The following is a 23,933-nucleotide window of genomic DNA, read 5'->3' as shown; positions in this document are numbered from 1 at the left end:
GCAGAGCTGGGGTGGGGCTGGGGCTAGAGGCTGGGCAATTCCATGTTTAAGAAGTGGAAGGCATTCTCCTTAATTTCTTACACTGAGTCTTAAGGAATCTGCTGATCTGACTTTTCCCAGTGGTTTTGTAGGTTACAAGAAGCGGAGAGATGACAATTGTGATGCACAGTACTTGTTTGTCTGCAAGTTTAAAGGTTAAAGTCACCTGGAACAATTAGACATCTAGAGTCAGACAAGAAATTACTGTGGAGTCAAAATTTAAACTGCACCATCTATCGAAAGCATATTAGACCCTCTTTTTCTTGACTATTTTTCTTGAATTACAGTTCTACAGTATTTTTACTTACACTATTTTCTAGAACCCTGCACAATTAGAATAAAAATATCTTCCCAGTCTTATATATTCTGAACCAGTGATGTACAATGATAACACTTTGGTGTCAGGTATAGAAGGGATTCTAGAATTTTCAGGCTTTTTTGAATAAAGAGACTTTTAAAATTTTGTCCACATTCACCAAAGTTGAATGAACACATAAAAATTCTACCTAAAATCTATGTTTTCAAAAACTAATAAGAATTATTAGAGGTTTGGCACAGGAATACCTCAGGAGTCATGGCACTCTAGAGGGATTCACACAGTTAAATTGTAAGGAAGCCATTTTCTTTGCTCATTTAAGCAAATTAAAGCTATAACCAAAGTGGCAATGTCAGGAGACTTCTTGGGCCTAGAATGTTTAATGAATCAGTAGTAGAAAAATTTGAAGCCTGGAAGCCTATACTTAATGTTAAATGGCAATCTTTAAATTAATGAATAAATGAACTTAAGATGAATGAACTAAACACAATATACTGCCATACTTAATTGCCTCTTTAAATATATAAAATTCTGAAGTATTATGAGTGAGTTAGGATTGTTTTAAATAGTTTCTCATGGAAACAACTCAGTCCCAAATATTGACTATCATATCACCATCACTTATAGAAACCAATCCCACACAGGAAATACAAAGATGATAATAGCCTCACTTATATTAGAAACAAATAGTTGAAGACAAAATGTTGGGAAATTATGAGGCAAAGATAGCCCTGAAAGCATTGATATATCTGTACTGTATCAGGCTAATTACCTAGAATGGTGTTACATACCCAGAACCTTATCACTTGGGAAGAAGAGGCCAGAAAATTGCAAGTTACAGGCCGGGGTCAGGCATATGAGCTTCAGGTCAGCCTGGGATAAATACTAAGGCAATGTCTGAAGAAAACAAACAACCAACGTGCCCTAGATACATTAGTCTCTTGTATTTTTTAAAAAATATTTTTAGTTAGGTGTTTATGTGTATACTGGGGGTTGGCAGCTGTGTGAACATGGGTGCAAGTGCCCCCAAGAAACCAAAAGATAGTATCAGATCCCTGGATATGTAGGCGGTTATGATGTGCCAGATACAGGTGCTGAGAAGCAAACTAGGGATATGTGAAAGAGCAGTGCATGTTTTTAACTACTGAGCCATTTCTCCAGCCCCATATCAGTTTCTAAAAGAAGATCATTTTATTTTGATAAAATAGTTAACGACTTCAAATTTAAAATTATTAACCACTATGCACAACCATTGATACACAAAATGAATGCAGTACACATGGCTTAAATTGTAATACAGTTACAGTTACTGTAACACAGTTGTAGGGTTCAATATACCACAACCTATAATTTGGGAAGAGGTAGAAGGCCCAGGGTAGGTAATACAATTAAAAAGATTTAAATCAGCACCTTTCAACTTGTGTATATCTACTCTTCCTGGGGGTCAAGCAACCTTTTTAACAGGGGTTGCATATCAGAAATTCTACATATAAGTTATTTACATTAAGACCCATTAAAAATAGCAAAGATACATTTATGAAGTAGCAGGAAAAATAGTTTTATGATCGGGGTCACCATAACATAAGGAACTGCATTAAAGGGCCTCAGCATTAGGAGGTTGAGAACCACTGCTCTATATCATCTGCACAGCCCTCACAACCATGGAATCCCTGACCTAGCAGTAGTCAACTAGCAAGAAACCAGGTGTGAGCTCTGGAAACAGGAAATGGCATCAGGAAAGCAATTTAGTTGAAGAGAAGGCAGAAGCCCTGTAAAGTTCCATATTCTAAGCATGGCATGGCCATGGGCACTGTGAACTCTAGGCTGCTGGCCTTCCTAACTATCAGATAGTGAGGCAGGGACTCACCGTGCCTTACCACTTCCTCCTTATCTACTGGCAACTAAGAATGGCTGGGAGACGAGGAGTATATCATTGAGCTGTGTACCCACTGATGGATTCACTAGATTTTGATGGTTACTTCCAAACTCAGGGCCACACAAACAGCCCTAGTTAAACTGTGTGGGGGTACTAAACAAACCAAAAACTAGTAAATATGGGAAAGATTTGTAAAGAAGAAAGGGATTAAAAGATGGTGTGTGAAAGTCATCAAAGAAAGGACAAAATTATTAAAAGAGCCAGAAGTCCAGGATACCTGCTGTAGGATAGGGTCTTATAGAAGTGTCAGGGAAGCTGTTTCTATCTCAACAACGTAGTTGCCTATACAAGACCCGCATGATGATACCACTAGTTGACATGCCATCATGGATGGGGGTCGGGGGTAGAATTACCTACACACAACCAATTGTCTCTGAGAGAGTCAATTTCCTTTAGAGAAGAGCCTTACATGGTCTCCGCTAATAACATGTACATATTAAACAGATTACCCAAGGTGGTGGTGGTGGTAGTGGTGGTGGTGGTGGTGGTGGTGGTGGTGGTGGTGGTGGTGGTGTGTGTGTGTGTGTGTGTGCACGCCAACAGCTAAAGAAGATCACGAGTTTGAAAGATGTTGCAGGAAAACACATGAGAAGTGGTAAGAGAGGGAGGATGGAGATGATGTAAATACAGTAACCACAAATGAAATGTCCTTCAGATAAAACATTTAAATTAAAAAGAGAAGGCATAGGGGAGAGTAAACACAGTAACATTATGTAAATGTATGAAATTGCTGAAGAATAAAATTTATTAAGAAATTTAAAAGACGAAATAGTTAAGAAAACGTTTTAACTCTTATTATTTTAGACCTTTAATAATAAAATGCTTGCAGTTTGTTGACTTTACTTTTAAAAAATCAAGTTGTAAACTTTTGTTATAAATTAAAAATGTTCTTTAAAGTCTTTAAACATTAAAAACCACTAAAGATATATTGAGAAAACCCAGGCCATTAAAAACAAGCAAACAAATCCTCATGTTTTCATAGGTAAAAATAATAGAACGCAGTGCTGCATAGATAAAGCAGATGATAATTCCAGCATATCTGGTCAACTGGCACGAAGCAAACACTTAAGGTCTTCAGCTCTACTCTTTCTTTTGTTTTTGTTTTCATTTTCGAGACAGGTTTTCTCTATGTAGCCTTGGCTGTCCTAGAATCACTCTGTAGACCAGGCTGACCTCTAACAAATGGAAATCTGCCTGCCTCTGCCTCCCAAGTGCTAGGATTAAAGGCATGTGCCACTACCGCCTAGCCTCTTTCTTCATTTCTCATGGCTGGAAATTCATATTAGTTTTTCTTGTTGGATGATCAAAGCAGTTAATTTGAGAGATGGTAAGGTGGCCAACTGTGCAGCAACTATTCCTCAAGACACTCTGAACTTTGCCTATTGTTTGGCTATGGGTCTCTGCATTTGTTTCCATTAGCTCTGGATGAAGCCTCTCAGAAGACAGTTATGCTTCGTCTTATATTGTAAGTGGAAATCAGCTGAAAGTTCCTCAGGAACTTAAACTGAGAAACTAAAATGATCAAATTCTCAGAAGAAAATATAGAAGTTAGAATTGGAAAGACGGTTCAGTGATTAACCAATTTGTTCCTCTTCCAGAGAATCTGAGTTCAATTTCCAGAACCATGCTGAGCAACTCAGCATTTCCTATAATTCCAGTTCTAGGGGACCCAAAGCCTCAGCCTTTCATGGGTACCTGCACTCTTGTGCGCACGTGTGAGCTCACACACACACACACACACACACACACACACACACACACAAACATACACTTAAACAAAAATAATAAAAATATTCTTCCTGTAAATAAGTAACTCTCTATGACCTTGGATGGGACAATGAAGTCTCATTAATACCATCAAACACACAGTAAGAAAGTAAATATATCTCCACCTCTACGTGACTCCATCAACATTTAATAATTTAATAATAATCATCCTGAGATGATGGAATCATGAAATTAAAAGGCTGACTCAGCACTGAAGAAGGCATTTTAAATTCTGATAAGGAACTAATATAAAAGGCTTATATCTGCATAAGTATCATCGTTCTGTCTTGTGTGTATGTCTTTCTTTTAGCATTTGATGAGAAAAGGTGAGGCTTCTAACAGCATATTTCTCTAAAGTAGTTACGGAGACAGACTGTATACTGTGAGCAGAAAATTCTGGGTGACATGGTTGTCATCAGGAAACATAATGAGATTACATATTATACACTCATTAGCATGGCTACAACTGGAAAACTGATAACAACAGAACAGACACTGGTGGGATGTGGAGAATCTGGGATCCTCTCACTTGGCTTGTGATGAGTGGGATCCCATGAAACTGAACTTAAACGCAGCATGGGAGTGCCTAAAATTGTCAATCACAAAGTGACTGGCAATATCACTCTGAATTTTATACCTAGACATCACCCAAACAGAAATGAAACTTCCCTAACCAGTTTCATCTCTAGGCTATATTTTTACCTCCACCTTGTTCATCTTGTTTCCAAGAAGGTGAAATGGGACCTTATTTATAAAGTGCTTAGAACAGTGCCTGGAACAGACAGCATTTTAAAAAAGTGTGTGCTCAGTAAGCTAGACCTTGTTTTTGAGGCAGAAAAGGCCAAGTTACAAACATGTTCCAGATGTCTGTAGAGAGTAAGGATCCCTGTGGTCTTCTAGTACTTTCTCTGCTCCTTTTCAGTCCAGTCTCTTGATGATAATGGAAGGACTCACTATTGGCAGGCACCCTACTTTCCCCAACATTAGCTGCACTCACTGAAATCCTGTCATCTGCACTGGTGATTGATCAATAAACAGACTCAGTTGGGAACTAGTAACACAGGATAACTGGGATATAATTCACTACTTCTTACAGATTTATAGAGGAAATATGAAGGCAGTGGTCTGAAATAAACTTCTGAGAACCTTGTAGAATGGGGTTAGAGGACTACTTGTGTATTGTGTGCATAATGAGAGAAGTCCTAAAGGGCTGGGAAGTACAGCTGGAGCACTATCCCCAGTTGCACTGTTTTGCAGGTAGAATTGGGCAGTAAGCAGAGACAGCAACCATCTTAATGGACATATAGCTACTGTGTCTACAAAGATACATAAATGAGAACTATGTCAAGTGCTTTTCATTTTAAACATGTTTCTTTCAAAGTTTGCTAGCTGGCTACCCTTTTTTAAAGCTGAAAATAGATTTCCTATCACATAATTTATTCTGATTATGGTTCCTCTTCCTCAAATCCTTCCAGATTCTTTCCACTTCCATAGTCACCCAAATGAAGACATTTTCTTTTTCTCTCTCATTAAAAAACAAACAAGCATCGAAAAATAAAATGAAATAAAATGAAACAAAATAAAAACAAGTAAAGCAGAATAGAGCAAAATAAATAAACAGAAAAAACAAAGCCAAAGACAACACACAAAAGATAATTACAGATGCTGAGATGCACACGTATCCACCTACACAAAAAAATCACAAAAACAAAATTGAAAAGGATAATATATATGTAAAAGATCTTCATGGTTAAAAATGCATCAGCAAAATATTTTATTATGTATTTTGAAATGGTAGATTTTTTTATTATTTTTAATTTTTTTCCCTTTATTAATTTATTCTTGTTACATCTCAATGGTTATCCCATCCCTTGTATCCTCCCATTCTTCCCTCCCTCCTCTTTTCCCCTTATTCCCCTCCCCTATGACTGTTCCTATACTTGAAAAATCATCTGAAATCTCAAAGGAAAAAAAACTCATATTAAAATATATTGCAACATAATTTTGGTGATCATTTATGATTTTATAATTTGATTATATAATTGTGAGTGAGTTTGTGTATGTATGTGTGCTATGGCTTTTCCTGGTGTGTAAGTCATATGACAATTATTTTTTTGTTGAATATAATTATTTCTTCGCTTTAGTGAGAAAACCTTGTTAGAGTTATGAACAAATTACATCCACACATTGAGTATCCTTTGACATCCAAAGAATATGATCCAAACAATTCATTTTATAGGAAAATAGATATATCTACCTTGTAGATATTTAAGCATGCATAATTTTCAGTAGATGAAGCAATAAACTGAATTAATTTTAAAGATGCCTGTGATGCCTCCTTTCAGCTATAATGAATCATGCTAACTTTTTTCATTGGAAATTAAAGGATACATTTCCATAAAGCAAACAAAGAGAAAAATCATAAGTTGATATTCCTGGATTCCATTTCTTAGATGATTTACCTGCTAGTGCTTTTAAATATAGAAAGAAAGCTGAAGATGACATTGAGCCTTTTTCATTCCTCTTTTATAATCTGGAGTCAGACCAGAGAACATGATATTGACCAACTTAGCTAAGTCACTTAATTCTGTTGTACATCGTGTCTCGTTGTGCATAACACCAGGCAGTGATATTTGCTTTGTAGGTTGTATTTGATTATTATATGCATTAATGCACCATAAAGGTTGCATAAAATGCCAGGCACCTGGTCAACTTTCAATAAATGTTGGCCATTATTACATTATAAGAGCAATGATATTCTGAAGTAATAAGTAAAGGAACCTGTCTTTTTCAATTATGGGATCATAAATTGTTTCTGTAAGAAAATATCTGATGGTAAATAGCTTTAGTAAGAAAGGAGCTATTATAGCTGACAGGAAACCGGTCAGTACATCATTGTAGGGTTGCCCAGGCTGCAGTAAGGAAAGATATGGCAAAGAGATCAAGTGTTGCAGTGCATGAGCAGTGAGGAAGAAAAGAATGAACAGGAAATGGGACCAGGCTATAAAACCTCAAGATATGTCCCCTTTGGTCCACAGCCTAAATTTTGCACAGATTTCTGAAACAGTGACACTAGCTTATGACCAACAGTTCCAAAGCATAAAGCAATATGATGTGAGAAAGTGCATCTCAAAGTGAAAGGCATATTTATGACAAGAGGCAGAACTCAGTGGGTGCTGCTCTCTAATGATGGGTAAAGGTTTTGGTAATTAACTAGCTTGCTTTAGAAATATTAATTGGAAAAATATGTCCACTCCTCCAGGAGAAAAGTACAAATGTTAAAAGAGTTTTCTTTTCTGTGATTTAACACATTTTGGGCTCCAAAGGCACAACCTGAGGGTAGGGAAATGTTTTGTAGAATTATAGAATCTTCTAGAAAGGATAGTTTGAAAATTATCAAAATGGTTTCTCACTTAAAGGTGACTGGAAACTGGTTTCTGAGAGGACATCTGGAAAGGAGTCTGTTGGCAACTCAGTCAATGACCAGTTATCTTTAATACTGTTGTTTTCCTCTAAGATGGGTTTCCACACTGCCTCTACACCCCAGAGTTATGGGTCCTCTGGAATTCCTCGAACTATTTTTAGGCTTCTGATGTCACCCATTCTGGGTCACTCCCCCAATTCCTTTCAAGACTCGGTTCCTTATTTCAAATACAAGATGGTTTTGCTCTTATTCCAAGATAAAGCTGAAGGGCAAGGCATTTGTAATAGGAGGATCAGAGTGATGGAAAGAGAAGAATGTTAAGAAAACAGTAGCAAGGTTTCCTGTGAATAACGTGCCAATAGCTTTTGTTTAATACACCAACCAGTTTTCTACCTGAGAGGTTTCCAAACATCACTGAATCTTGGCAGTGGGACATGGATGCTTTCGGGTCTAAGGAACAATAAACAGCTTGTGTCTACTTTGAAACACTTTCAATTACTGCTGCTTTCCCACCAGAGGACAGTTCCATGTTTTGGGGAACCGTGAGCTTGGGGATGGCATGAGTACTGTGCCAGCTGTTCATACTTTATGCTGAGATCACAAGTATGGCTGGGATCTCCTGATTTAAAAAAATCTCTGGCTTCTCTGTGTTGGTGAAACTTCCTGAGTTTTACTTAAGGGTGGGCTGGCACTGATGTGTGGAGAAGCAGATGGGATACAGACTGCAGAGCCCAGCCGATGTGGGTGGAGAGGTGTAAAGCATGCCAGGAATCTAAGTGGTGAAATACTGCATTTAGTAAACTGCTAGCACGTGCACATTGTATTTAATTAGCAGTTTTTGCAAGTCACAAGCATATGCTTTGGCACTTCTTGTTGTTTTCATGGTAAGCTATTATGTACTTTAATGAAATCTTATGACTTCTCTGAGTGAGTCTTGCCTTATAATTCTCAGATTAGCACCATATGTTATCCCCACTCCCTTTGCCAGTTCCCACCATCCTCTACATCCCTACAAATAGGCATTATAAAGACACAAATGAAAGCTGATTCTGCCCTAAGCCCCTTAGTGGAAATTCAATAGGGAGATGGGCCAGAGAAAGGATTAACAACCAAAAAGAATCAAACACAGGCAGAATCAGAGTGGAGAGAAGGTAAATTCTCATAGGAGATGCTGTGGCAACAATGAACTCCCAGTGGAATGGGCAGCAAAGACAGAGAAACCTGGGGACTGAACACAAAGAATAACAGACCAGTCCAACGGTGCCCCAAGCATGAATGAAGCCAGCTGAGAAGTTGCTGAAAGAGAGCCTGTTTCTTTGCTTCTTGACTGCTGGGATCCACCAATGTGTAATTTTAATTTTGATTTGTGCTTTGGGATATAGTCTCATTCTGTGGCCTAGATTAGACTGGAACTGACTGCATTCATCAGGTTGGCCTCAAACCTAGCAGAGATGCTCCTGCTTGAGCAGGCTGGTGCTGAGATTATATGCATGTATCACCATGTTATATCTGAAAGTTCTTGCATGTTAAGCTCCAGGTGCATTTCTAAGCATGTATTTCCGGCTGTTAGAGCTATTAAAGATGCATATCTTAGCCACATTTTAGAGGTGACTCAGAGCATAACAACATACAAATCCTTGACACAGCTCAGCATCTCTCATTATTCCTTCCTCTCTCCATTCTTGTCTTCTTTCCTTCTCTTCTCTTCTATGTAATTTGTATATTTGTGCCCTGAATGTCTACAAGTTCGCCATCTGTGGACAAATGCCACCAAGGGTCAGAATAGGGCATCAAATCCCTTGGGACTGGAGTCACAGGCAGTTGTGAACCATATAATGTGGATGCTGGAAACCTAAGTCTGGTCCTCTTGAGTAGCAAGATCTCTTAACCATTCAGCCACTCCTCCAGGCTTTGAGCTGTTCTTAAACAGCCCAATGCAGTGACAGCCACTTCCCAATTTGAATGACACTTACCTAGATCTGGGACAGTTTCTGTTCACACCCAGCTTAAAATGAAGAACAGTTTTTAACATTTTAAAACATTTTATTTTATTTTATTTTATTTTATTTTATTTTTCTTAAGTATTTTTCTCTCTTACACACACACCACCACTACCCCCAAAACCTAATAAAACACCTTCATTAATAAATAAGAACTAATAAATAAATATACCATCATCAGAACCAAACATTTGTAGACAGATATATCTCTGTAATCAAAAAGCAAAAACAAAGCCCAGAACCAATTCTTTACTACATATAATCGGTTTAAAATCCAAGTTGAACAGTAGATTCCAATCTGACACAGTTTAACTCCAGGGTATGACTTCCACACATACTCTGGTTCCTCATATTTGACCATGTCCCCTGGATGGGGAGACCTGGTGGCTCTCAGAGGAAGGATAGCAGGTTACCAAGAAGAAACTTGATACCCTATGAGCATATACAGGGGGAGGTAATCCCCTTCAGGAACAGTCATAGGGGAGGGGAATAAGAAGAAAATGAGAAGGAGGGAAAAATGGGAGGATACAAGGGATGGGATAACCATTGAGATGTAACAAGAATAAATTAATAAAAAATTAAAAAAAAAGAAAAAATGGCCTACTGCATCGACTAATTTAGCTAATATACCAATTAGATGCATTTCCTGAAAAATAAATCATTTTCCTTAAAAGAAAATTCATTATTCCTTCTATATAATATTGAGAAACTACTACACTTATTTTTCTTTGTAGGGCTAAACATCCTCACAACAGGCATAAATTGACTGAGTTCCAGTGCCAGAATTATCTATAGCAACATAATCTTACCTTGTGCTCAAGATGTTGTTATGGGTTTCAGTCTTATTTGAACACTGAGTAGGATGTCAATCTTAAATACAGTGACACAGTGTGTGTGTGTGTGTGTGTGTGTGTGTGTGTGTGTGTGTGTGTGTGTGTGTGTGTACATCCAGGTGTGCCTAGCTTATGGATGTGGAAGTCAGAAGACACCACAGGTATTGATCCTCAGATGAATACCACCTTTTGCCAGACAGAAGAGAGTGAATGTGAGCAAAATAGGTAGGCTTGTGACTTTACCATGAACACATAAGGCTATTATTTTTTTTTTCACCTTCTCTTGGTTACAACAAATCAACCAAGGCTAACCTTGAAACAGCTGTAAGACCAAAACAAGAAAAACCTAGAAGCTTTCTATAATGCTTCTAAGATTACTTGGAAGATCAATCAAACAGTAGAAAGCAAGAAAACTCAGGAAACTTTGGCAGCTAAAACTATAAAGAAGCCGACATACTTAGAGCAATTTAATTGTGAAATTACATGTAAGCAACAACCACTGACATTTGATTTTTTTTCCAATGAGTGAACCCTCCCCAAGCTTCACTGAGGATCTTTGCCTCTGAGAATCCCTGCAATCAGAGTTCCATCCACATACCACAGTCATAGCCAGAAACAAGGTTCCAGAGGGGGAGAGAGCTTCTACTGTTTTCACTTTTAGGGCTGATGGCAGAATCTATGACAGCATCATTCTCCAGAGTCTATGAACAGCACATGGCATTTCTGAGAAGCAAGGTGGGAGCAGACTCACATGATAGGTGTAAGGGGCCTTCAAATTCTAGGTTCTCACTTATTCTTGTAAATTGCTTTCTAGAACACATACATTCTTGGTTCTCTAGTTAGCTTGGGGATCACAGTTTGGAGCCCCTTTTCTATTTACATACCATGTTCTTTAATTTGCAAGCTTTGCACTCAGTTCTGTGAGATGAAGTACAACTCTTAATATCAGGGGGAATAACAAAAAATCACCCATATTTAATTTCCTAATATCTCCTCTTAATCCCTCCTCTTCTTGAAAACAGCCAGCTCAATTTGTCATTACCCACAGAATAATGCTGTATGATAGTTTATTTAATTTACCTATAGGTATCTCAAAGTCTGTTATTTTGAATGGCACTCAAAAGTTTAACTGTTATTCAAAGTAAGAATTTGTTTTCTGGGAATGCTGTAGCTCAGTGGTAGAGTGGTTGCCTAGTATACACAAGGCCCTGCATTCAATTTTCTGCATGGAAAAAAATAGAAATCACAAAAAGCCTTTACTGAAAGAAATATAATTTTATATAAATACTATACACATATGCAGCTATAAATATAACAACAATGTTATAGAAAATATTTTCGTAATTTTACTCAATACAATGTGGAATGTTATATTCTAGTCATTTTATTTAGACAGATATATTAAATATTATTCACAGAATTGACTTAATGGTTTCCATCATCACTAAGCTTTATATAGCACTGTTTTAGACTCTTATTAAAACTATATTCCTTTGAATTGAAGACCCAGAGATGAATCCACACACATTTGCTCACTTGATTTTTGACAAAGAAGCCAAATCTATTCAATGGAAAAATGATAGCATCTTCAACAAATGGTGCTGATCTAACTGGATGTAGAAAAATTCAATTAGACCCTTATTTGTCACCATGCACAAAACTCAAGTCCAAGTGGATTAAAGACCTCAACTTAAAACCAGAGACATTAATTCAGTTAGAGGAAAAAGTGGGGAAGAGCCTGGGACACATAGGCACAGGAAACAACTTCCTGAACAGTACACCAACAGCCCAGGCCTTAATGTCAACAATTAATAAATTGGACCTCATGAGGCTGAGAAGCTTCTGTAAGGCAGGAGACACTGTCAGTAGAACAAAGCGACAGCCTACAGAATGGGAAAAGATCTTCACCAACTCTTCATCTGACAAAGGTTTAATATCCAAAATATATAAATAACTCAAGAAATTAAACACCACAAAACCAAATAGCCCAATTGCGAAATGGGGCTTGAAACTTAACAGAGAATTCTCAACAGAGGAATATCAAATGGCTGAGAAACACTTAAAGAAATGCTCGTCCTCGTTAGTCATCAGAGAAATGCAAATCAAAATGACACTGTGATTCCATCTTACACCCATCAAAATGGCTAAGATCAAAAATTCAAATGACACCACACGTTGGCGAGGATGTGGAAAGAGAGGAACACTCCTTCATTGATGGTGGGAATGCAAACTAGTACAACTACTTTGGAAAGCTATCTGGAGCTTTCTCAGAAAAATGGGAATAGAGCTTCCTCAAGACCCAGCTATCCCACTCCTTGGAATATACCCAGAAAATGCCCTACCACACAACAGAGACATATGCTCAACCATGTTCATAGCTGCTTTATACATAATAGCCAGAACATGGAAACAGCCTAATTGTCCCTCAGTAGAAGAATGAACTAAGAAACTGTGGTACATTTACACTATGGAATACTACTCAGCTATTAAAAACAAGGAATTCCTAAAATTTGTGGAAAAATTGGTTGATCTAGAAATTATCATAATGAGTGAGTTCACCCAGAAGCAAAAAGAGACAAATGGTATATACTCACTTATATCAAAACACTAGTCCAAGGGATACGTACCATGAAAAACTTTACTTACCAGGAAAGTGGGTCAGAGGAGAGGACATCCTATTGAGACTTTAGGCGAGAGTAACATGGAAGAATGGGGAAATAGTAGGACCCACAGGGTCCTGGAAACCTACAAGAAGAATTTTATGACAGGCAAATCTGGGTCCTGGGGTCCTCCTCAAACTAAGGCACCAGCCAAGGAGAATATAGGCTGTAAACTTCGAACCCCTACCAAGACCTAGCCGACGAACATGATATTCCTCACCGTTGAGTGGAAAGTGAGATCTGACTCTCACACGTACTCTGGTGCCACTTTTCTGACCATGTCCCCTGGATGGGGAAGCCTGGTGGCACTCAGAGGAAGGATAGCAAGTTAGCAAGAAGAGACTCGATATTCTAAGAGCATATATAGGGGAGGAGGTCTCCCTCAATCACAGACATAGGGGAGGGGAGAAGGGGGAAAGTGGGAGGGAGGGAAGAATGGGAGGAAACAGGGGAAGGGCTAACAATCGAGATGTAATACGAATAAATTAATAAAAAAAGCTTTATTCCTTTTTTGGTCTATTAACAGGTTATTTATTTCAAATTGGGGTATCAATTTTATACCAAAGAAATTTCAAGCCCAAATGCCAGATGATCAGCAAAACTCTATTATTTTCTTAACATATATATTTTTATAGCAATATATTTTTCACTTGTAACATTACTGACATGTTGCTTCTTTTTCTTGGTTGGATGGAAAGAAATTCATTAATTCTATAGATTTTTAAACAGTGGTTTTTATTTTTATTTAATTTATTTTTATTTTTAATTTGTCCACTTTACCTCCTGATTGTAGCCCCCTTCCTCATGAACTCCTGGTCCTATCCTCCCCCCTCCCCTAGTCCTCATTAAGGGAGCACTCTTCCTTTAACATCTGACCTCAACCTTTCAGGTCTTATCTGGACTGCCTGTATCTTCTTCCTCTGTGACCTGGCAAGGCTGCCCTGCCATGAGGAAATGGTCAGTATGTGGGGACCAAAATCTACATCAGATGTAGCTTCTATTCCCTATATTATCAGATCCACAAGGAGACTGTGCTGGCTATCTGTACATCTGAGCAGAGGGTCTAGGTCCTCACCATGCATGGTCCTTGGTTGGTACATTGATCTCTGGAACACCCCAATCCTCCTCCAGGATTTGTTGGCTCCACTGGTCTCCTTGTGGACCTCCTGACCCCTCCAGGTCCTTCTATTGTCCATTTCTTCCATAAGACTCCCTGAGCTCCACCATGAGATTTGGCTGTGTGTCTTAGCATCTGCTTGAATCTTCTGCTGGGTTTGAGTCCTTTCAAGGACCACTATGGTAGGCTCCCTTGCCATTCCTTCCCTTCAATTGCTTCAATTGTGTATTCTATTCATCCTTCTGAATGATTAGGATTCTCCTCTTTATTTAGTTTATATATTAGTTTATTTAGTGTATTGTAGTATGGTTATCCTGTGTTGTGTGGCTAATATCCACTTTTAAGTGAGTATATACCATGTCTGTTTTTCTGGGACCTGGTTACCTCACTCAGATGTTATTTTCTAGTTTCATTGATTTTCCTGAAAATTTCAAGATTTCCTTGTTTTTAGTAGCTGAGTGATACTTCATTGAGTAAATGGACCAAATTTCTTTATCCTCTCTTTTGTTGAGGGACATCTAGGTTGTTTCCAGTTTCTTTATTTAGGAAGAAAGCTGCTATGAACATAGTTGAGCAAATGTCCTGTTGTGTAAATATTACTCATTGAGAATTCTCTGTTTACTTCTGTACCCCATTTTAAGTTGGGTTATTTGTTTTGTTGGGGTATAATTTCTTGAGTTCTTTATATATATTGGATATTAGCCCTCGGTCAGATGCAGCATTGGTGAAGATCTTTTCCCAGTTTGTAGGCTGCTGTTTTGTTCTGTTGACAGAGTCCTTTGCCTTGCATAAGCTTTTAAGTTTCATGAGGTCCCATTTATTAATTGTTGATCTTAGAGCCTGAGCTATTAGTGTTCTGCTCAGGAAGTTGTTTCCTGTACTAATGAGCTCAAGGCTCTTCCCCATTTTTTCTTCTAACAAATTAAGTGGATTTGGTTTTATGTTGAGGTCTTTAATCCACTTCGGCTTTAGTTTTGTGGAGGGTAATGAAAAAAAGTCTATTTGCATTTTTATACAAGTAGATATTCAGTTAGACCAACACTATTAGTTGAAGATGCTATCATTTTTCCATTGTATGGTTTTGGCTACTTTGTCTATTTTTGAGTCTTCAATTCAATTCCATTGATCCACCTGTCTGTTTCTGTGCCAGTTCCTTGCAGTTTTTATTACTGTTTCTCTATAGAGCAGCTATAGGGGACATAAGGGGTGGAGGTACCTCCAGAAGATCTTTTATTGTATAGAATTGTTTTAGCTATTTGGGATTTTTGTTTGTTTGTTTCTTTTTCCATATGAAGTTGAGAATTGTTCTTCTAACATCTGTAAAGAATTGTGTTGGCATTTTGATGGGAATTGTATTGAACCTGTACCTTGCTTTCAGTAAAATGGCCATTTTTACTATATTAATCCTACCAATTCATCAGCATGGGAGATCCTACTATTTTCTGATATCTTCTTCAATTTCTTCCTTCAGGGACTTGAAGTTTTTTTTCGTACAAGTCTTTCACTTGCTTGGTTAGATTTACATGAAGATACTTTGTATTTTTGTGGCTATTGAGAAGGGTGCTGTTCCCAAATTTCTTTTGGTTTTATAGATGTGAGGTTATTTACTTCCTGTGTTTTCCTGTGTGTAGTTAGCCTATTTTGTTAGAGTTTTCTATCTAGTATCTTCTGTAGGGCTAGGTTTGTTTCTAGGTACTGTTTTAACTTGGTTTTGTCATGTAATATCTTGTTTTCTCCATCTATCGTATTGAAAGGTTTGCTGGGTATCGGAGCCTGGGTTGGCATCTGTGGTCTCTTAGTGTCTGCATGATGCCCATCTAGGCCCTTCTGACTTTCATAGTCTCTGTTGAGAAGCCAAGTGTAATTCTGATAGGTTTACCTTTATGTGTTACTCGGCGTTTTTTCTCTTACAGCTTTGAATATTCTTTCTTTATTCTGTACATTTAGTGTTTTGATTGTTATGTGACAGGAGGATTCTCTTTTCTGGTACAATATAGTTGGAGTTCGCTAGCCTTCTTGTATGTTTATAGACATTTCATTCTTTAATTTGGGAAGTTTTTTTCTATCATTTTATTGAAAATATTTTCTGGGTCATGGAACTTGGAGTCTTTTTCTTCTTCTTCTTCCCTTCTTCTTCTTCTTTTCTTCTTCTTTTTTTTCCTATTATTCTTAGGCTTTATCTTTTTATATTTTTTTCAGGAACTTTTAGTTTTAACATTTTCTTTGATTGATATATCTATAACTTCTATCATATCATCTATTCTTAGGATTCTATCTTCTATCTTTTGTCTTCTGTTGGTATTGTTGTGACTGCACTTCCTCTTCTCTTCCCTAGGTTTTCCAAGCCAGGACTGTTTCATATTGTATTTTATTTGTTGCTTCTATTTCCTTCTTTAGGTCTTTAATAGTTTTATTCATTTCTTTCTCATATTTGATTGAATTTTTCTGTAAATCTTTATAAGAATTATTTAATTCCTTCATCTGTTTGAATGTATTGTCCTATATTTCTTTGTAAGATTTATTTTCTTTCTTCAAGGCTTCTATTATGTTCATCACTTCATATTTAAAATATTCTTGCATTGCATGGATGTTAATATTTTCAGGATTTTCTGTTGTAAGACCATTGGTTTCCAGTGGTGTCATATAGCTCTGAGTTTTGTTCCTTGTGCTCTTGAACTGGCTTCTAGCCATCTGGATGTCTCTGGTGTTATCAGGCCTGGAGGTTCCTCCAATGGAGTCTCTGTCTATATCCCACGTGGTCTATGTGGTAAGCAGACAAAGAGAGCTCCATGATGAAGGATGTTTGCTAAGGGTCACCAGAGTCCTACTTATGATAGTGGACAATGAATGTTGGAGCCTGCACACAGCTCAGTTCTGCTTGGTTCCTGTCTGTGTCCCAGTTGTGTCAGTAGTAGAGGAACGGAATGAAAGAGCTCCAAGGCAGAAGCTGCTCAGGTGCCCCTCAGGCCTTCTTGGTATGATGAATAATGTTGTTTGTCACCAGCACCTGACTTGTCTCTACTGTTTCACTTTCTGTGACCCAGATGGGCCAAGCAGTTAAGGAGTGGACAAAGTAAGACCCAAGCCCAAAGCTGCCCGAATGTCCCACAGGCCTCTTGGGATAGCAGCTAATGTGGGTTGTGGCCTGCACCCAACTTACATTTTCTTGTTAGCTCTCTGTATCTCAGAGGAACCTGGCTGATAAGCAGCAAGCAGGTGGAGAGAGAGAGGCAAGCCCAAACCTCTTCTGGTGTCCCATAGTCCTTTGTAGGATAGCAGCTAATGTGGGTTGTCTTATTCTATATATTAAAAATGACTATTACTATTTTGTTAATACACTAAATTTAATGGAAGAAAAAGTAGAGAATAGCCTAGAACACATTGGTACAGGAGACAACTTCCTGAACAGAATACCAGCAGCTCCAGTACTAAGATCAACAATTAGTAAGGGTGACCTCATAAGACTGAAAAGCTTGTGTAAGGCAGAGGCCATGATCAGTAGGGCAATATAGCAGCCTACAGAATGGGAAAGGATCTTCACCAATCATTTACTGCACAGAAGGCTGATATTTAAATACATAAAGTAAGAAAGAAATTAAATACCCCATATCCAAATAAGTCAATTAAAAAAAACAGGCTTCAGAGCCAAACAGAAATTCTTAACTGAGGAATCTCTAATGGCCAATAAATATTTAAATAAATGTTCAACCCTTTTAATCATCAGGAAAAGGAAAATCAAAGTGAAGACACCAAGCAACCCGTAAAACATTCCACCCAAAATTTGTCCTGCCTACAAAAAGTGTAGGGATGAAGACTGAACAGAAATAGGAGGGAATGGCCAACCAATTACCGGCCCAACTTGAGATTCACCCTATAGGAGAAAGTCAGTCCTTGACAATATTAATGATATTCTGCTATGCTTGCAGAAAGAAGTCTAGCATAACTGTATTCTTAGAGGTTTTATCGAACAGGGGACGGAACTGATGCAGAGATTCAGATCCAAACAACAGGCAGAGCTAAGGGCTTCTTGTGGAAAAGTGGGAAGAAAGACTGAGGGAACCAGAGGGGTCAAGGACACAAAAGGAAGATGTATGGGGTCAACTAACCTAGCACAGTGACTGAACCATCATCGAAAGAGCATGCATGAGATGGACATATGCCACCTACATATAAGTAGCCAACGTACGGCTTGTTTTTGTTTTTTGTTTTGTTCTGAGTTCCCCTAATAATTTGAGTGGAGGCTGTTTCTGACTCTGCTGCCTGCCTTTGGGTGTCTTTCCATTGCTGGACTGCCTTTTCTGGCTTAAATGGAAAGGGGTATACTTAGTCTTGCTGTGAATTGATATGACACGGTTTGATGTTACCCATAGTAAACCTCTCATTCTCCTCAGAAAATAGGAGGAGCTGGGTTTTGAGGGAAGGACTTTGAGAAGAGGAGGGACAGGGCTTTTTTTCATGTATCCACTTTCATATTTATTTATGTGACATATCTGGATGATTGGTCCCTTAGAACTTGAGAAGAGTTTATATTATAGAACTGGATAAAGCATTCTTTCTTTCTTTTCTAGGTCTTACATAGTAGTTAGCATTGCCTTAATTTGTCTACATACCTAGATAAACATGGATACTATATAGCACAGTCAGCTTCCAATCTTAGACTCCTAAATTCTGGGATTATAGGTATGCACCAGAATATCAAACCTGGTTTGAGTATTCTCTAAATCCTACATGGATTAAGATGACTGATTGTTCTGGTCACATCACCTATTTCCTCCCAAATATTTTGCGTACTAACCTATCAATTACTGAAATAAAAATTCTTGAGATACAAGTTGTCCCCAAATTAAAATGGTTAAGCTTAATATATTTTGACATAAAGGTCAAATACAGAAGGTTTTTGTTAGTAAATACCCATGGAATATTTTCATGGCCTGTAATACTCCATGAGACTCTAATGTTACCTAGCAGCGGCAAGTAACACCATGAAAACGGTAAACAACACTTCAAGGCCTGCCCTGTCATATAAGCCTATTATTTTTGATAAGCTAGAAGAAGTAAAATCATTTTGAGATACATACAGCAACTTACAGTGTAGCTTTGCCTTAGATCAATGATTAAAGTGAACTTATCTATTTTTGCTGTAGTTATGAAAGTTATTGCCTCATTGACTTGCAGTTCTGTTCACAGGCACTGAGCATGGTTAAAGTTTTAATATTGTTTGTTTGATTCTTGATACTGTTTAGTTTTTTGAAATTTTATTAGGTTTAATTTAACATATAAAAATTAACATATAAATTCTTTAAAAAATGGTAATATGGATTACCTTTCTCCATCCTTTTATTGTTTTAGCAAACACAATTGTAAAGACATTGATACAGATACACAAACAGAATCTTCATTACACATTCAGATATGTATGCCATATACTTTTTATGCAAGCCTCATTTCTTATCTCTTTGCCACAATCAGTGGTCAATTTCCTTTTTCATATTACCTCCCCGTCTACTTTCATGTTTATGTCTTGTGTGTGACCCAATAGATTGATTTACGACTCCTTAAATAGACATGAGGACTATCTTATAGGAGCATGCAGACGCTTCTTGTGGTTACATTAATTTGAAAAAGTCTTCTTCTTCCCCAGCATAATGAGGTCTTCTGTAAAACTGAACTCTGTAATCTCTTTCCTTTAACTGACATATATGATTCATACACTAAATGAATAGAACACAAACATATGTGAGTCTGATATAAGTTTTATTATTATACTTTGAGACCTCAGGCCACAGTACACACAGAAGTGATTCAAACGAGAGGGAGGAAAGGGCAGAGGAAGGGAAATCACAAGTTCTTGGGTTAGGAGTATTGGGAGAATGTTGCATTTTTGCATTGCTCTTCACAGTTGGGTTCTTGATCATGGTGAGGCACATATCAACTCAGGGTGCTTACTGTGTACTCTAGGGATTGAACTTGCAGACATAGGGTAAGTCCAAGGCACAAGAAGTATCACTCCACTCCAAATATCCTGCAGACAGAGAAGAGTAAGAGGGAGGTAGATTTTGCAAATACTATGAAGGTGCATCAAGGATGCCTGTCAAGATGTTAAGGCCTTTCTGTCCTGTTTATCAGTGTCTGACAGCAGGGGAATGAGTAACAAAGGAAAGGTACAAGAGAGAAGACTAGAGATCAAGAATTGGAAATGAGAGGAACATTGATTTTCAGTGAGGACTGCTTTCTGTCTTACCTGAGCCTCGTGACAGGCTACCACAGTAACCACCTGAGGCAGAGGAAGGATTCTGCTCCCAGTTGAAGTAATTCATCACATCAGCGTTACTCCACTCCCATCCATCTCTATTGGGTTGTTGTCCCTACAGAGTGTGGAGCCAAGGAAAAACAAGAGAAGAGTCACTGAAGCACTACTTCCATTGATACCTTACTCACAACAGCTGGTACCTCTGTCCATCCAGCCCCATGGAATTTATCTACTCTTTCAGATGCTGCCCATATTTCACCCTGAACACCTCCCTGCCATTACCATATCCCTGCAGACAACAACAAGTTGCTTAATCCCAGAAAAATAGCATGGAGCTTGATGAACAGAACAGGTTTTGTTTTGTAAATTTCTCTGGACCTTAAGCCCTACAAAGATTCTGTAAGGAAACAAAATAGAGATATCCCTCTCCTTTTGTGTTCTATCAGAATCATGAGTGAAAACTCCCCAAATCTCACAGAAGAGATTTCCAAACATTTATTGAAGAACTTTGTAAAAGCTGGCAATTGTCACATAAGTGTCATCTGAGATCTAGGGACCTCCAAAGAGCTCAGGGATTTTCCTTTGTCCCCGTTACAACCCAGAATGTGAATTCTAGTTATAACTGGGGCTTTTCACATAAAAACACAGAGATTCTGCCTGGTAGCAGAAGAAAGAAATCCTATGGATAAGGATAGTTTCTCACCAGTGTTGGGTCATGCAGCCCAATCCACACATTTTGGCCATTGTTTGCACTGCTTTTAACCATGGAAGCTAGGAAAGAAGCTTCTCCTCCATTGAGCACAGATACAAGGTGTCCTTCGGGCCTCTTCTGGCAGGCCAGCTAGGTGAGAGGGCAGAATAAGGTACACATTGAAACTTTACTAGTGAAAGGCAGACAAATGTGGACAATAGGGGTACCGAATGGAAGAAAGTGTTTTCTTTCTGATTCCCAAGGAACCATGGAACCGGGAACCCTTTTCTTTCTTTGGCAACACAGACTTTATATTGTTTCTTCCTCTGCACCTTCCAGTACTCACATCTGCATCAAACCAGTTTTTTGCTATCCTAAACAAGGCATAGCAATGGGAGCCATAGGCTCTAGATCCCTTGGGGCAGCTGATGCGTGAAGAGGGCACCTTGTCTTTGGCATCTTCGCCTGGATAGGAGCAAGATAAAGACAAAAATTTGGTGTAACTAAAAGTATTGTCAACATAGCAAATGTTTATGAGAGGTTCTTCTTTTGAGATGAAGTCCAGAATGCTGACTAAACAGAATACAGAAAATAGAATGTCCTTTCTCCTTAAAAGCTTTCTTGGTCTTGCAATTGAGTTACTTCATTAGAATATATGTTCCTTTAATTTAATGCTTCATTCTTCTCATAATATCCATTGATTGCCCAATTCTAGGACTTATACTTTTTACGTTGGCCCACCCCAGTGATTTTTCTCTCAACAGTTCATTACTGATTTGTATACTTTTCTGCTAACCAACTAACTAAAAACTCCCAGCAACTTAGAAACATGTTTAATTTGGCAATAGACTGCTATGTCACTGTCCATCATTACTGACTTGGAAGACAGTAAGATGATGGATGAGGTGCAAGGAGTTTTCCTTTGTGGGAATCTCTTCATCATTACTACATTAGACACTCCACAGCCTTGGTCTGTTCCTTGGCTCTTGACATTCACTGGACATTTAGCTCTGAAGATAGAGAATGCTTACCTTGCACCTGCGAAAGGAGCATCAGGCAGGAGAGCAGCATCCAGGACATGCTGGTCAGGGCCATGCGAGAGAGCATCTTGCCTGAGAGGGATGAAAACCAGTCATGATGAAGAAATGTTAAAGGAGGTCATGTTGAGAGAGTCATCCTCCCTTTCTTTCTCCTTTGACCAATTCTCTAGGGATACACTAATTCTCACTCCATTTCTTTCCTTCTTTGGTTCTGTAATTAAAATACTCCATTTTTTTTCCTTTTCTCCTGAACCCCCCCAGGAAGTCTTTCTAATTCTCAAAACCCTCTGAACTATGAAGACAGAACCTATCCCATATCTCCTCCTGCGGTATGAGGGTCAAGCCCCTGCAAGGCTCTTAGCACCATTCAGCTCCCTCTTACCTGTATAGCAGAGATCTCAGATGGTTGGTCAAGACAGAGGTGTCTGCTTTTATAATAGGATGGGAGGGAGGGGCACCAAAGTTAATATGTGGAATGCCTATGCCAGTAAAGAGGTAGGTGGTGCTTGGCATGGATTCTAGAAGGTTCCCATCAATGATACTCATTTCTTCCTGGCAATGATTGTAAACTTTTACATATGACACCCTGTCCTTCTAGCAGCCTAGCTCTGTTGTCAGGTGTGGGTGCAGTGTGAACTTTCCCCACCTTCTCCCAACTACCTGTTCTGGGAATCTTAAGAAAACGATTGCTATGCTATAGATTATGCTGTGACACCATTTCCAAAATAGGTGACCTCGGGTTACTGAAAAGAGCAAATATTAGCAAAGTAATTTGACTTCACTCAGAAGAAATTGCACCTGTAGATTCACATGTATACGACTTGTGCTTGCTTTTGTAAGATTTAAAAATCTATTAACACTTAAATTTTTGATTAGTTAGGAATTTTAACTATTGAAGATGAGGATGCATTAGTTGAAGGAAAGGAAAAGTTTAAGCTAATGATAAAAGCCTGAACTTTGTAGCAAGATTTGTAGGAAGCATGATAATAATCTGTTGAGTCAATATTTTTGCTGAGATTTCAAGGAACAGTGGCTGAGTGAACTTCCTTTCTGCTCCCTATTTGTGGGAAGGTTGAGAAATAACGTCTTGGCTTCCTGCAATTCTGACACGTCCACTTGATATTCAGAATACTATCTTCAAATTTTTAACAGATATTCATGGGACCTTTAAAATCCCTTCAGGATGGGCTTGAAGTTGTAATTTTCATAACTATAAAGAAATGTGACATGTACCATTTATGGTACCAACACCTGTATTTATGATGTTAAAGAAATGGTGGACACATGATGTGTATTTTAGCATAAATTTAGCCAGGGTCATCAATGTGTGTCCATTATCCATGCACGACCAGGCAGAAAGAAAATGACATATCCCATTAGAATGGCCTTGAACTACATCAAAGAATGAAGATAATGTTAACAAGCTTTATCGCTTAAATGTATACCTTTAAACATGACAATATCTTACAGAGGCTATGACCAGCACAGTACCTAAATCACATCTGAATAGCCAGGTAGAGACAGATTCTCTAGGAAATCACATGATTTGATAGGTGTATGAGACCTTTGAATTCTAGCTTTCTTTTATTCTGGCAAAATGGTTTCCATTGCACAAACTTCCGTTCTCTGTTGGCCTCGGGATCACAGTTTGGGCTCCATTTCTATTTACATACTTTGTGAATAGGTTTTCAACTCAGTTCTGTGAGATAAGTGCCAACTCTTAATCTCTGAAGGAACAGAAAATGATTAAACATATCCAACTCCCTAATATCTGTTCTCTAATCCCTTTTCTTTCATTTATACAAAATTATTTACTTGCTTTACATCTTTGCAGTAGTAACCCTATGCCTCTTCACCTCC

At 38.2% G+C, this 23,933-nt stretch overlaps 1 protein-coding gene across 1 annotated transcript; it reads right to left on the bottom strand.

Moving 5' to 3' along the window:
• Positions 1-46: 46 nt before the first annotated feature.
• Positions 47-22,140, bottom strand: LOC311588167 (regenerating islet-derived protein 3-gamma-like; the record flags this gene model as incomplete). The annotated part of the gene is made up of 5 exons (XM_084765649.1): positions 47-180; positions 20,334-20,457; positions 21,046-21,183; positions 21,380-21,498; positions 22,065-22,140. 5 exons carry the CDS (start codon positions 22,138-22,140, stop codon positions 47-49), a joined length of 591 nt encoding a protein of 196 aa, XP_084621775.1.
• Positions 22,141-23,933: the final 1,793 nt, after the last annotated feature.

Source organism: Acomys minous, assembly GCF_964271855.1.
Source record: "Acomys minous genome assembly, chromosome: 17".
In the NCBI taxonomy this organism is placed as follows: domain Eukaryota; kingdom Metazoa; phylum Chordata; class Mammalia; order Rodentia; family Muridae; genus Acomys; species Acomys minous.
This window is presented reverse-complemented; position numbering and strand designations above follow the sequence as displayed.